Source organism: Pseudophryne corroboree, chromosome 11 (genome assembly GCF_028390025.1).
Source record: "Pseudophryne corroboree isolate aPseCor3 chromosome 11, aPseCor3.hap2, whole genome shotgun sequence".
In the NCBI taxonomy this organism is placed as follows: domain Eukaryota; kingdom Metazoa; phylum Chordata; class Amphibia; order Anura; family Myobatrachidae; genus Pseudophryne; species Pseudophryne corroboree.
In genome coordinates, this window is record NC_086454.1 from 179,842,851 (window position 1) to 179,858,765 (window position 15,915).

Consider the following 15,915-nt stretch of genomic DNA (forward strand, 5'->3'; position numbering starts at 1 on the left):
TATATATATATACACATACACACACACACACACACACATACATACATACATACTAGGGTCTCAATCTCTGCTGATAAGGTACCTGACCACGCTGCTACAGCGCTATAAACCCATGCTGACATAATCGCCGGTCTGAGTAGTGTACCAGAATGTGCACGCTATCTGCAGGATCCCTGAGGATAGCTGTTAAGTCAGGGCTACCTTTTGGCCAAACGTGACACCCTAGGGGAAGATTCCCATCGTATCCTGGCCCTAGTAGGGAAAGGATACTCCCTGAGAATTCTTTGTGGGAAACTGCAGTCTCTCGTCTGGAGATTCCCGCTCTTTTTCATCATGAGAGGAGGGAAAATTACCCCAGCTTTCTTCCCCTTAAACATGTGTACCCTTGTGTCAGGGACAGATGAGTCATCAGTGATATGCAAATCATCTTTTATTACAATAATCATATATTGAATACTTTCCTGCCATTTTGGCTGTAACTTTGCATTATCGTAGTCGACACTGGAGTCAGACTCCGTGTCGATATCAGTGTCCATTATTTTGGATAGTGATCATTGAGAGACTCTGAAGGTCTCTGCGACATAGGGACAGACATGGGTAGATTCCCTGTCTGTTCTCTAATCTTGTGTGCAATAATTTCACCTTGGCACTTAATTACACATATCCAAACAGGTGTCGGCGTTGTCGACGGAGACACCCCTCACACACACATTTGCTCCATCTTCTCCTTAGGGGAGCCTTTTACCTCAGACATGTCGACACACGTACCGACACACCACACACTCAGGGAATGCTCATCTGAAGACAATTCCCCCACAAGGCCCTTTGGAGAGACAGAGAGAGAGTATGCCAGCACACACCCCAGCGCTATTAACCCAGGAATAACACAGTAACTTAATGTTAACCCAGTAGCTGCTGTTTATATTGATTTTTGCGCCTAATTATGTGCCCCCCCTCTCTTTTTACCCTCTTCTACCGTGTATCTGCAGGGGAGAGGCTGGGGAGCTTCCTCTCAGCGGTGCTGTGGAGAAAAAACATGGCGCTGGTGAGTGCTGAGGAAGAAGCCCCGCCCCCTCGACGGCGGGCTTCTGTCCCGCTTAAATATACATTTTCTTGGCGAGGGCTCGTACATATATACAGTGCCCAACTGTATATATGCTAAACTTTTGCCAAAGAGGTCCCAATTGCTGCCCAGGGCGCCCCCCCCTGCGCCCTTACAGTGACCGGAGTATGTGAGGTGTGTGTGGGAGCAATGGCGCACAGCTGCAGTGCTGTGCGCTACCTCAGTGAAGACCGGAGTCTTCTGCCGCCGATTTCGAAGTCTTCTTGCTTCTCATGCTCACCCGGCTTCTGTCTTCCGGCTATGCGAGGGAGACGGTGGCGCGGCTCTGGGATCGGACGACGAGGGTGAGATCCTGTGTACGATCCCTCTGGAGCTAATGGTGTCCAGTAGCCTAAGAAGCAGGACCTATCTTCAGAGAGTAGGGCTGCTTCTCTCCCCTCTGTCCCACGATGCAGGGAGTCTGTTGCCAGCAGAGCTCCCTGAAAATAAAAAACCTAACAAAATACTTTCTTACAGCAAGCTCAGGAGAGCTCACTGAACAGCACCCAGCTCGTCCGGGCACAGATTCAAACTGAGGTCTGGAGGAGGGACATAGAGGGAGGAGCCAGAGCACACCAGAATCTAAATTCTTTCTTAAAGTGCCCATGTCTCCTGCGGAGCCCGTCTATTCCCCATGGTCCTTACGGAGTCCCCAGCATCCACTAGGATGTTAGAGAAAGCACAATTAACCCACAAAGAGCCCTTCCCGAGAGGGACAGATAGAAAACAGAATCAGCACACAGCGCCCTTATCGCTAAAGCCAAGCTTAGGCAGGTCGCTAAGTGACCCCCTGGTACCGCTGAGGTAATCTGAAGTCTTGCAGAGGAGCTGCGCATCTCTGCAGTCAGCGTCTGTGTTGCTGCAGTAAGGTAAAATGGCGCCTGTCAGCTGCTGGATCCGCTCATAGTGAAGCCCCGCCCCTGCACTGGCGCGCGGTCTTCCCGCTCTTCTTTATGTTTCTAAGTGCATAAAATGGAGTAAGCCCCCTTTTAAACTGCAATGGCCAGTCTGGGTACCGTGTACACATACTGTGTACTAAGTCTGGAGACTCAGTCCGCCCCATAGAAGCTGTGCGTCTCCGTACCCTAATGCAGCCATAATGGCCGGCGACCCGCTAGCCGGGACGCTGGCTTAGTACTCACCACTCTTCTATCTTCTGGCTCTGTTAGGGGTGGCGGCAAGCTGCGTTAATGTAGGCTCGCCGTGGTGGGGCTTGCGAATAGTTCCCTCAGGAGCTAGCGTCCGGTCAGCGGGGAATGGGGCCATAACCCTTAGTGGGTTGGGCCGTTACCCCACCTACGTCCCACGAAGAAGGCAGGCTGGTGCCATCCAGTCCTGCCTGAAAATAACAAACATTAAAAATAAATGCAGAGAACTCTTCAGGGGCTTCCAGAGATGTGTCCGCCTCCGTCGGGCACATTTTCTGAACCGAGTCTGGTAGGAGGGGCATTGAAGGAGGAGCCAGCACACGTTATCAAACTTCTATAGTGCCCATGGCTCCAAGTGGACCCGTCTACACCCCATGGTACTAAATGGATTCCCAGTATCACCTAGGACGCAAGAGAAAAAAAAAATTTAAAAATGCATGTCGACCTTCTGACCCGTCGACCTAGAATATGTCAGCCTAGAGACCCTGTCAAAATAGAAACCCTGTCGATCTAGTTACTGTCGACCAATAGTGGTCGACCAAGACATTGTCGACCTAAGTCTTGTTGACCTAGAGACCGGATACCGTATTGATCAATGCATTTAAGCCTGCAGTCCTCTGTCACGGGACCCCACTATACTGCAGGTCCCTAACAATCTCTGGGTTTCGGTCAAGGGCGCGGACACCCCCAGAAAAAACTTCAGCCAGAACCACCCCACTAGAGAGTAAAGTAAAATGTGAGGAAACAAAGGACAGATAGGAGCAGATATTGCATGTAGTGTTATAGGGGTGAAAATATAAATGTGTTAAAATTGTTACATATATAAAAACAAACACCACAAGTGTTAGAGTGCGCTAAGGTAGGTATAATAGTGATGCCTGGAGCAGCTCAGCCAAAGTCATTCAGGGGGACCCACGCCCCAAAACTCACCCCACAACTAACATTATATAAATTTGTAGGCCTTATGTTCATTGTGCCTGGTTTTAGATGTGCAGTCATAAGATGCAAGGTTCTCTATTTTAAATCAATTAGTGAAAGGTGGGGGAGGGGGGGTCAATCTAGGCTGAAGGTAGACTCAAAACCTTCAAGTGAATATAAAAATACACAATACAGGGTCTATACCACCAATCCAAGGCACCTCTGCAAGTACTCAGGGGCACCCCAGGATGCCTAAGCACACAGATTGAGAACCAGTGCTATACTCCAAGCTAAGCGTTTGGAGAGAGATTGATTTCTACATGTTTCTGTATAATGACATATAATCCACTGAAACAAAGCAAATACACGCACTCTTCAAACCACAGATTTTGTTTTTCTTTCTTTTAACACAAACTATAGAATTTCACTGCGCCTTAAGATAAGCTCCTTAGCCAGACACAGATCTAAACAGTAGATAAACAAGAAAAACAGGAAGGCACTGAGGACACTGTGGGCTAGATGCATCATTGCTTGGAAAGTGATAAAATAAAGGCCCTCATTCAGAGTTGTTCGCTCGTTAGTTTTTTTCGCAACGGAGCGATTAGTCGCAAACTGCGCATGCGCAACGTTCGCAGTGCGCCTGCGCCAAGTAAATTTGCAAAAAAGTTTGGTATTTTACTCACGGCTTAACGAAGAAAATTCATTGTTCTAGTGATCGTAGTGTAATTGACAGGAAGTGGGTGTTTCTGGGCGGAAACTGGCCGTTTTATGGGTGTGTGCGAAAAAACGCTGGCGTTTCTGGGAAAAACGCGGGAGTGTCTGAAGAAACGGGGGAGTGTCTTGGCGAACGCTGGGTGTGTTTGTGACGTCAAACCAGGAACGAAACTGACTGAACTGATCGCAGTGGAGGAGTAAGTCTCGAGCTACTCAGAAACTGCTAAGAAATTTCTATTCGCAATTCTGCTAATCTTTCGTTCGCAATTCTGCTATGCTAAAACACACTCCCAGTAGGCGGCGGCTTAGCGTGTGCAAAGCTGCTAAAAGCAGCTAGCGAGCGAACAACTCTGAATGAGGGCCAAAGAGTGAAAAAGTACCAGCCAATCAGATACTAACTGCCATCTCACAGGCTGTGTTTGAAAAAATAAGATTTTACTTACCGGTAAATCTATTTCTCGTAGTCCGTAGTGGATGCTGGGGACTCCGTAAGGACCATGGGGAATAGAAGGGCTCCGCAGGAGACATGGGCACTTTAAGAAATAATTTAGATTCTGGTGTGCCCTGGCTCCTCCCTCTATGTCCCTCCTCCAGACCTCAGTTAGAGAAACTGTGCCCGGAAGAGCTGACAGTACAAGGAAAGGATTTTGGAAATCCAGGGCAAGACTCATACCAGCCACACCAATCACACCGTATAACTTGTGATAAACTTACCCAGTCAACAGTATGAACAACAACAGAGCATCAGTTCAACCCTGATGCAACAATAACATAGCCCTTATTGCAGCAATAACTATATACAAGTATTGCAGAAAAAGTCCGCACTTGGGACGGGCGCCCAGCATCCACTACGGACTACGAGAAATAGATTTACCGGTAAGTAAAATCTTATTTTCTCTAAAGTCCTAGTGGATGCTGGGGACTCCGTAAGGACCATGGGGATTATACCAAAGCTCCCAAACGGGCGAGAGAGTGCGGATGACTCTGCAGCACCGATTGAGCAAACAATAGGTCCTCCTCAGCCAGGGTATCAAACTTGTAGAACTTCGTAAAAGTGTTTGAACCTGACCAAGTAGCAGCTCGGCATAGTTGTAATGCCGAGACCCCTCGGGCAGCCGCCCAAGAAGAGCCCACCTTCCTAGTGGAATGGGCTTTAACTGATTTTGGCAGCGGCAATCCAGCCACAGACTGAGCCTGCTGAATCGTGTTACAGATCCAGCGAGCAATAGTTTGCTTTGAAGCAGGAGCACCCAGCTTGTTGGATGCATACAGGATTAACAGTGACTCCGTTTTCCTGACTCTAGCCGTTCTGGCTACATAAACCTTCAAAGCCCTGACCACATCAAGCAACTCGGAATCCTCCAAGTCACGAGTAGCCACAGGCACCACAATAGGTTGGTTCATATGAAAAGATGACACCACTTTTGACAAATTGTGGACGGGTCCGCAATTCTGCTCTATCCATATGGAAAACCAGATAGGGGCTTTTATGTGACAAAGCCGCTAATTCTGACACACGCCTAGCCGAAGCCAAGGCTAGTAACATGACCACTTTCCACGTGAGATATTTTAACTCCACCGTTTTAAGTGGTTCAAACCAGTGTGATTTCAGGAAACTTAACCCACGTTAAGATCCCAAGGTGCCACTGGAGGCACAAAAGGAGGCTGAATATGCAGCACTCCCTTACAAACGTCTGAACTTCTGGTAGAGAAGCCAACTCTTTTCGAAAGAAAATGGATAGGGCCGAAATCTGGACCTTAATGGAACCCAATTTTAGGCCCAAATTCACTCCTGACTGTAAGAAGTGAAGGAAACGGCCCAGCTGGAATTCCTCTGTAGGAGAATTCCTGGCCTCACACCAAGAAACATATTTTCGCCATACACGGTGATAATGTTTAGCTGTCACGTCCTTCCTAGCCTTTATCCGCGTACGAATGACCTCGTCCGGAATGCCCTTTTCTGCTAGGATCCGGCGTTCAACCGCCATGCCGTCAAACGCAGCCGCGGTAAGTCTTGGAACAGACAGGGCCCCTGTTGCAACAGGTCCTGTCTTAGTGGAGGAGGCCACGGGTCCTCTGTGAGCATTTCTTGCTGATCTGGATACCAGGTCTTTCGTGGCCAATCTGGAACAATGAGGATTGATCTCACTCCTCTTTCTTATTATCCTCAGCACCTTGGGTATGAGAAGAAGAGGAGGAAATAAATAGACCGACTGGAACACCCACGGTGTCACCAGTGCGTCCACAGCTATCGCCTGAGGGTCTCATGACCTGGCGCAATACCTCTGTTGAGGCGGGATGCCATCATATCCACCTGTGGCAGTTCCCACCGACTTGCAAACTGCGTGAAGACTTCTTGATGAAGTCCCCACTCTCCCGGGTGGAGGTCATGCCTGCTGAGGAAGTCTGCTTGCCAGTTGTCCACTCCCGGGATGAACACTGCTGACAGTGCGCTTACGTGATTCTCCGCCCAGCGAAGAATTCTGGTGGCTTCTGACTGAATCAGAACCGGTTGGTCGCGAAGTAGGGTCTCCGCTTGACGTAGGGCGTTGTATACGGCCCTTAGTTCCAGGATGTTGTTGTGAAGGCAAGTCTCCTGACTTACCCACAGAGCTTGGAACTTTTTTCCCTGTGTGACTGCTCCCCACCCTCAGAGGCTTGCATCCGTGGTCACCAGGATCCAGTCCTGAATGCCGAATCTGCGGCCCTCGAGAAGATGAGCACTCTGCAGCCACCACAGGAGAGACACCCTGGCCCTGGGGGATAGGATGATTAACCGATGCATCTGAAGATGTGATCCGGACCACTTGTCCAGTAAGTCCCATTGAAAGGTCCTCGCATGGAACCTGCTGAAGGGTATGATGCCACCATCCTTCCCAGGACTCGAGTGCAGTGATGCACTGACACCTGTTTTGGTTTTAATAGGTTCCTGACCAGTGTCATGAGCTCCTGAGCTCTCTCTATCGGGAGATAAACCCTTTTGTCTAGAATCATGTCTAGGAAAGGCAGATGAGCCGTAGGAACCAACTGCGACTTTGCAATATTTAGAATCTAGCCGTGTTGCCGTTACACTTCCAGAGAAAGTGATACGCTGTTCAGCAACTGCTCTCTTAATCTCTTTTATGAGGAGATCGTCCCAGTACGGGATAATTGTGACACCTTGCTTCCGCAGGAGCACCATCATTTCCGCCATTACCTTGGTGAAGATTCTCGGGGCCGTGGAGAGACCAAAAGGCAACGTCTGAAATTGGTAATGACAATCCTGTACCGCAAATCTGAGGTACGCCTGATGAGGTGGATAAATGGGGACATGAAGGTATGCATCCTTTATGTCCAGAGACACCATAAAATCTCCCCCTTTCAGGCTTGCTATGACCGCTCTTAGCGATTCCAGCTTGAACTTGAACCCTTTCAGGTATATGCTCAGGGATTTTAAATTCAATATGGGTCTGACCGAACCGTCCGATTTCGGCACTACAACATGGTCGAATAATAACCCCCTCCTTGTTGAAGGAGTGGAACCTTGACCACCACCTGTTGAAGATACAATTTGTGAATTACAGTTAACACTATTTCCCTCTCGTGGGGGGAAGCCGGCAAGGCCGTCGGTGAAAAGGCATCTCCTCAAAGTCCAGCTTGTATCCCTGAGACACAATATCAATTGCCCAGGGATCCAACAGGGAGTGAACCCACTTGTGGCTGAAATTACGAAGACGTGCCCCCACCTGGCCTAGCTCCGCATGTGGAGCCCCAGCGACACTATTTCCCTCTCGTGGGGGGAAGCCGGCAGGGCCGTCGGTGAGGGGGCATCTCCTCAAAGTCCAGCTTGTATCCCTGAGACACAATATTCATTGCCCAGGGATCCAACAGGGAGTGAACCCACTTGTGGCTGAAATTACGAAGACGTGCCCCCACCGGGCCTAGCTCCGCCTGTGGAGCCCCAGCGACATGCGGTGGATTTTGTAGAGGCCGGGGAGGACTTCTGTTCCTGGGAACTAGCTGTGTTGTGCAGCTTCTTTCCTCTGCCTCTGGCAAGAAAGGACGTACCTCGGACTTTCTTGTTTCTTTGTGATCGAAAGGCTGCATTTGATAATGTCGTGCTTTCCTAGGCTGTGCAGGAATATAAGGCAAAAGATCAGAATTACCAGCCATAGCTGTGGAGATCAGGTCCGAGATCCCTTCTCCACACAATCCTCAGCCTTCCATATACCTCTTAAGTCGGCATCACCTGTCCATTGCATATCTACAGGACACGTCAAGCAGAAATCGACATAGCGTTGACTCTAGAACCCAGTAGGCCAATGCCTTTTTGGGCATGTTATATATATATTTATTTATTCGTGTGTGTCCTGAAGACGGGGTTTCGAACCCCGAAACGTTGAAGTAAAGCACCCGTTGGTTTCACCGTTACACTGTCTCTTGAGTGCCGCCTACTTTGTATTCACGTGTATATTATATATATATATATATATATATATATATATATATATATATATACACATACACATATACATATATACACACACACATACTAGGGTCTCAATCTCTGCTGATAAGGTACCTGTCCACGCTGCTACAGCGCTATAAACCCATGCCGACACAATCGCCGGTCTGAGTAGTGTACCAGAATGTGCACGCTATCTGCAGGATCCCTGAGGATAGCTGTTAAGTCAGGGCTACCTTTTGGGCAAACGTGACACCCTAGGGGAAGATTCCCATCGTATCCTGGCCCTAGTAGGGGAAGGATACTCCCTGAGAATTCTTTGTGGGAAACTGCAGTCTCTTGTCTGGAGATTCCCGCTCTTTTTCATCATGAGAGGAGGGAAATTTACCTCAGCTTTCTTCCCCTTAAACATGTGTACCCTTGTGTCTGGGACAGATGAGTCATCAGTGATATGCAAATCATCTTTTATTACAATAATCATATATTGAATACTTTCCTGCCATTTTGGCTGTAACTTTGCATTATCGTAGTCGACACTGGAGTCAGACTCCGTGTCGATATCAGTGTCAAACAGGTGTCGGCGTTGTCGACGGAGACACCCCTCACACACATATTTGCTCCATCTCCTCCTTAGGGGAGCCTTTTACCTCAGACATGTCGACACACACGTACCGACACCACACACTCAGAGAATGCTCATCTGAAGACAATTCCCCCACAAGGCCCTTTGGAGAGACAGAGAGCGAGTATGCCAGCACACACCCCAGCGCTATTAACCCAGGAATAACACAGTAACTTAACGTTAACCCAGTAGCTGCTGTTTATAATGATTTTTGCGCCTAATTATGTGCCCCCCCTCTCTTTTTACCCTCTTCTACCGTGTATCTGCAGGGGAGAGGCTGGAGAGCTTCCTCTCAGCGGTGCTGTGGAGAAAAACATGGCGCTGGTGAGTGCTGAGGAAGAAGCCCCGCCCCCTCGACGGCGGGCTTCTGTCCCGCTTAAATATACATTTTCTTGGCAGGGGCTCATACATATATACAGTGCCCAACTGTATATATGCTAAACTTTTGCCAAAGAGGTCCCAATTGCTGCCCAGGGTGCCCCCCCTGCGCCCTGCACCCTTACAGTGACCGGAGTATGTAAGGTGTGTGTGGGAGCAATGGCGCACAGCTGCTGTGCGCTACCTCAGTGAAGACTGGAGTCTTCTGCCGCCGATTTCGAAGTCTTCTTGCTTCTTATGCTCACCCGGCTTCGGTCTTCCGGCTCTGCGAGGGGGACGGCGGCGCGGCTCTGGGATCGGACGACGAGGGTGGGATCCTGTGTACGATCCCTCTGGAGCTAATGGTGTCCAGTAGCCTAAGAAGCAGGACCTATCTTCAGAGAGTAGGGCTGCTTCTCTCCCCTCAGTCCCTCAATGCAGGGAGTCTGTTGCCAGCAGAGCTCCCTGAAAATAAAAAACCTAACAAAATACTTTCTTACAGCAAGCTCAGGAGAGCTCACTGAACAGCACCCAGCTCGTCCGGGCACAGATTCAAACTGAGGTCTGGAGGAGGGACATAGAGGGAGGAGCCAGAGCACACCAGAATCTAAATTCTTTCTGTATCTTAGTGTTCACTCTAGGATATGTTTAGGGCAGGTTGCTGATCATTCAGGAAGGCACATTTTATGCAGGCTGCCACAGCTGTGATACCATTTACAGTCCCTCCTCTGCCATCCATTTTGATAAGGATATAAATTGTGTTCCCATTTCAGAGGTGGGTAAGGAGTAAGGTAAGGTACATTGTAACATGCACTCTATTGCATTCTGTATACAAGGGGGCGATTTATGATCCTGCAGGGTGCACTGAAAAAGGGTAGGAAGCTTTTTCACATTTCAAAAATGGGCAGGGTGCAGCACCCTGCTGAAACAGCCTAGAAGGAACACTATGGGGTCTATTTACTAAGCCTTGAATGGAGATAAAGTCGCTGGAGATAAAGTACCAGCCAATCGGCTCCTAACTGCTATGCCACAGGTTGTGTTTGAAAAATGACAGTTAGAAGCCGGTTGGCTGGTACAGGTTGAGTATCCCTTATCCAAAATGCTTGGGACCAGAGGAATTTTGGATATCGGATTTTTCCGTATTTCGGAATAATTGCATACCATAATGAGATATCATGGTGATGGGACCTAAATCTAAGCACAGAATGCATTTATGTTACATATACACCTTATACACACAGCCTGAAGGTCATTTTAGCCAATATTTTTTATAACTTTGTGCATTAAACAAAGTGTGTCTGCATTCACACAATTCATTTATGTTTCATATACACCTTATACACAGCCTGAGGGTCATTTAATACACTATTTTTAATAACTGAGTATTAAACAAAGTTTGTGTACATTGAGCCATCAGAAAACAAAGGTTTCACTATCTCACTCAAAAAAGTCCGTATTTCGGAATATTCCGTATTTCGGAATATTTGGATATGGGATACTCAACCTGTACTTTATCTCCATCCAAGGCTTAGTAAATAGACCCCTCAATCTGAATACCTGATGTTTGTCATTTTCCTTCTCTCCTGTTGAATTCACACGTGATCAACGGTTTCTGAAAAACATCCACACACAAGAACGCCACCCAAAAAATAGGGCAAAAAAACCCACTAACGATTTTGTAATAATAACATTAAAGGATAAAAAAAATAGTTTATTGCATAAAAACCTGACCTATTATATGAAAGAGGCTGTTCTAATAGAGAGGGTATGAACCAGAGGCCCGCCTCTCCCAACAGTTCTCAGATTTGGGCTCTAAGGGTGTCAACCTTCTCAAAAGATTCTAGCACACTTCCTGTGAAGAACACACATTAAGGAAGTGTAATCTGATGTTTCGTTGAACACCTCAGGAATGCAGTCTCCCTCAATAATAATTATATTACTTGGCAATACACTAATTGGTGTTGGGAAGTAATATAGGGGGTTATTCAGACCTGATTGCTCCTCTGCGATTATGCAGAGGTCTGCAGTCAGATAGCCACTGCCCAGACAGAGTGAAAACCTGCCCTATGCAAGTCTGCGTACGGCTGGCGAAAATCTCATTGATTGCCGGTCAGCTGCAAATACATTCGCAACTCACCATCAAATGATTTTTCCAGTCTGTGCGTAGCCCAGGACCTACTCCTACAGTGCGATAGAATCAAGCTGATTGGGGCTGGAGCTTACGTTGCACACCCTGCCTGAAAACACTTGGCCACGCCCGAGTTTTCTCTTATGTCCTAGAGGATGCCCTGGGTCCTTTGAGAATCATGTATGCTGTGAAAAAGGGACCTGCCGATGGACGCGTGTGTTACATTCACACCCACAATCCCATAGGATGCAGCGTGGCATATTTTGTCGGGCACATTCATGGAAATTGGCATGCTGCAGCTCGTTGCCAGCAACGATGTAAGTAGACACATCTGTAGATTGATAGTTGGCGTGGAGGTTTTCTGGTCAGTCTCTGATATTAAAGGGCTGCGTTTTCAGATTTCTCTAACGTCCTAGTGGATGCTGGGGACTCCGTAAGGACCATGGGGAATAGACGGGCTCCGCAGGAGACATGGGCACTTTATGTAAGTGCATTAGCATTTTCTTAACAAAGGAAGGCACTTATAGAGCAGGACAGTGGTTGCCAAACTCTTTTAAATCACGGTGCCCTACAGCATCAGACTTTCTCACGGTACCCCTAGGCCAAAAGTTAGCTTCATATTTATCAAGACTTGGAGAGTGGTAACTTGCACGGTGATAAAGTGCCAACCAATCAGCTCCTAACTGCCATGTTACAAGCGGTGTTTGAAAAATTACAGTTAGGAGCTGATTGGCTGGTAGTTTATCACTGTGCAATTTATCACTCTCCAAGGCTTGATAAATCCGGGCCTAATATGTTATAATTGGAAGCCACAAGCACTGGTTTTCCTTATTATATTGATCATAGATAATTTTATTTGGTCCTAGACCACAATCCCAGAGCATCCCAGCAAGTTCCCCAAGGTACCCAGTTTGGGAACCCCTATGTAAAGAGGAACCAAATTATCCAAACTAAAAAATCAGATAAGCTTTAAGAATGTTCATGATGTATGTATAGTATAGATTGGACATATGACGTGGTCTGTTGTCTGACATCATGTGAAGTCTAAGGGGCATTGAAAAGGCATAAAAAAAGAAAGTTCTGATTACTACATGGAATACTATCCTACACACTAGTGTCCACAATTCACAATATGCCACACACAACTTGCTGAAGCCCTTTACAATTAAAATGCCCACTCTAGGGAACATCATCATGTCTTATGCTGAATCTTGTGTGTTGGCTATGCATTTTGCGTACTCACACAAACCAAACTTGTGTCTGCATCTATTTACACACCACTCGTGCTATTTGTGCCTCTTGTTGCAATCATGCATTCATGTATTAGAAGCATGCTTCAGTTTATGCTTAGTCATACACAATTACATATGGCCTATACAATGTCTGGCCCTATGGCTCCCTATAAACATTATGATGACAATGATCAGTAGGATTAACAACCTACTTATTGGGCTTTGATGGTTAGAGTCCTTTCTCCACTGCCCAAAGCACAGTTACAGTACTACAGGAAGTTAAAATTGTGTTATACAAAGGGGGGTATTCAATTGTTTGAAAAGTCGGTTAGGTGTCTGTTTTTTTCCTAGCTAATAGTAAAAAAAAACAGACACCCAACTGACTTCTCAAACAATTGAATACCGCCCAAAATGTCAAACTACTTGAAGAATACTTTTCACAGCAGAAGTAACATGGGGTGATTCCGACTTGATCGTAGTTGTGCTAAATTTAGCACAGCTACGATCAGGAACACAGACAAACAGGGGTACGCCCAGCGCAGGGCTAGCCCACCACGCATGTCAGTCCCTGCCCCGTCGCTGAAGTACAAAAGCATCGAGCTTTTGCACTTCAGGAGTAGCTCTCGGCCAGTGCAGCTTTTGCGTGCTGGCCAGGAGCTACTAGTCTCTGCCCAGCTCGCATCGGCTGCGTGTCACGTCACGCAGCTGCTGCGGCCCACCCCCCAAACTGTCCAGCCACGCCTGCGTTGGCCAGGCCATGCCCACAAAACAGCAGCCAAACACCCCCCTCACGCCCAGCGACCGCCTCTGCCTGTCAATCAGGCAGAGACGATCGCTAGGCAACAACAGCAAAGAACTGCAGCGAGTGTTCAGGTCAGAATGACCTCCATTGTGTGAGCTACACAAACAGATACAGTGAGGAAAAAAAAGTATTTGGACAGCCACAGATTGTGCAAGTTGACCCACTTAAAAAGATGAGAAAGGTCTGTAATTTCCATCATAGGTACACTTCAACTGTGAGAGACAGAATCTGGAAAAAAAAGAAGAAAAAAGAAAAAACAGGAAATCACATTGTATGATTTTTAAACAATTTATTTGAATATTCTTGTGGAAAATAAATATTTGGACACCTACCAAGCAGCAAGATTGCTAGGTCTCACAGACCTGTTGCTTCTTCTTTAAGAAGCTCTTCTATCCTCCACTCGTTACCTGTATTAATGGCACCTGTTTGTACTGTTTATCTGTATTAAAGACACCTGTCCACAGCCTCAAACAGTCAGACTGCTACCTCTCCACCATGGACAAGACCAGAGAGCTGTCTAAGGACACCAGGGACAAAATTGTAGAGCTGTACAAGGAAGGGATGAGCTACTCGACAACAGGCAAGCAGATTGGTGAAGAGAGATCAACTGTTGGCGCAATTATTAAAAAATGGAAGAAATACAAGATCACTGACAATCTCCCTCGACCTGGGGCTCCATGCAAGATCTCACCTTGTGGGGTATCAATGATCTTGAGAACAGTGAGGAATCAGCCCAGAACTACACAGGGGGACCTGGTCAATGACCTCAAGAGAGCTGGGACCAGTGTCACAAAGGTTACCATTAGTAACACACTACGTCGTCATAGATAGAAATCCTGCAGCGCCTGAAAAGTCCCCCTGCTTAAGCCAGCACATGTCCAGGCCCGTTTAAAGTTTGCCAGTGACCATCTGGATGATCCAGAAGAGGATTGGGTGAATGTAATGTGGTCAAAATCAAACTTTTTGGTATAAACTCCACTCGCCGTGTTTGGAGGGAGAAGAATGATGAATGGCATCCCAAGAACACCATACCCACTGTGAAGCATGGGGGTGGAAACATCATGCTTTGGGGCTGCTTTTCTGCAAAGGGGACAGGACGACTGATCCGTATTAAGGAGAGGATGAATGGGGCCATGTATCATGAGATTTTGGGCAAAAACCTCCTTCCCTCAGTAAGAGCATTGAAGATGGAACGGGGCTGGGTCTTCCAGCATGACAATGACCCCAAACAAAACGCCCGGGCAACTAAGGAGTGGCTCCGTAAGAAGCATTTCAAGGTCCTGGAGTGGCCTAGCCAGTCTCCAGACCTCAACCCAATAGAAAACCTGTGGAGAGAGTTGAAAGTCCGTGTTGCCCGGCAACAGCCCCAAACATGACAGATCTAGAGAAGATCTGCATGGAAGAGTGGTCCAAAATACCTGCTACAGTGTGTGCAAATCTGTTCAAGAACTACAGGAAACGTTTGACCTCTGTAATTGCCAACCGAGGTTATATTACAAAGAATTGAGTTAAATTTTTTTATTGTCCAAATATTTATTTTCCGCAAGAATATACAAATAAATTGTTTAAAAATCATACAATGTCATTTCCAGGTTTTTTTTTTCAGATTCTGTCTCTCACAGTTGAAGTGTACCTATGATGGATATTACAGACCTCTCATCTTTTTAAGTGGGTCAACATGAATAATCGGTGGCTGTCCAAATACTTTTTTGCCCCACTGTATGAGACTGCATTCTACAAATGCACTAGAAGTCAGTGGCACTGATAATCAATAGGAGTTGGTTACTAGCAATATGATAGACCATACTCCTAGAAATTGATCATTAATAAATAGTTTAGCTCACAAAACAGTCGTCTCCAAAGTCTGATAAAAGGTACATCTTAACACCCATCATATTAGTGCAACTTGGTAAATGATTCATATGCAACTGGTCTGCATCAATCTCTTACGGTTGTCATAAATGGGCTGAGAAACCACAAGTGGAAGAGGAAGAAGCGCCCCGCTCTGGTCACGTATGTAAACTTGAAAACAGAGGCAAACAGTGTTCAGGTCATAGTCAGACTTCAGTTCTTCTACAGGGACTGAAAGAAAAAGACAACCAGTTGATAAGTTAAACAGTAATAGAAAGTGGACAGAGTAATAGAGGAGATATATTGGTGTATACTTATGCATTACCATTAAAAGGATTATTGTTTGTACGAAGACGCTGGGCAATGGCATCATCCACTTCCCTCTTTTTCACACACTGTATGCCCAAATTCTGGAAACTGATTTAAAAACAATATATATTAAGAAATGCACACAGAAAAGCTATTTACCAACATACAGAATTCTCTATTAGTTTGCTTTCTCCACAAGTCACTATGGAATATTCATAAAACAAACACCTGTCTTTTTATAAGGAAGTATAGTTAAAACAAAATCAGCTCCCTGCAACAGCACTTCAA

General features: G+C 46.6%; 1 protein-coding gene across 3 annotated transcripts in view; it reads right to left on the reverse strand.

Moving 5' to 3' along the window:
• Positions 1-15,915, reverse strand: part of RELA (RELA proto-oncogene, NF-kB subunit) — a 162,851-nt gene that overhangs the window by 39,141 nt on the left and 107,795 nt on the right. For all 3 annotated transcript variants that reach the window (XM_063945121.1, XM_063945120.1, XM_063945122.1), the window contains exons 5-6: positions 15,644-15,735; positions 15,418-15,549 (exon numbers count right to left, since the gene is read on the reverse strand). In XM_063945121.1, the coding sequence (XP_063801191.1) occupies positions 15,418-15,549; positions 15,644-15,735 (224 nt within the window). The remainder of the gene's footprint in view (positions 1-15,417; positions 15,550-15,643; positions 15,736-15,915) is intronic.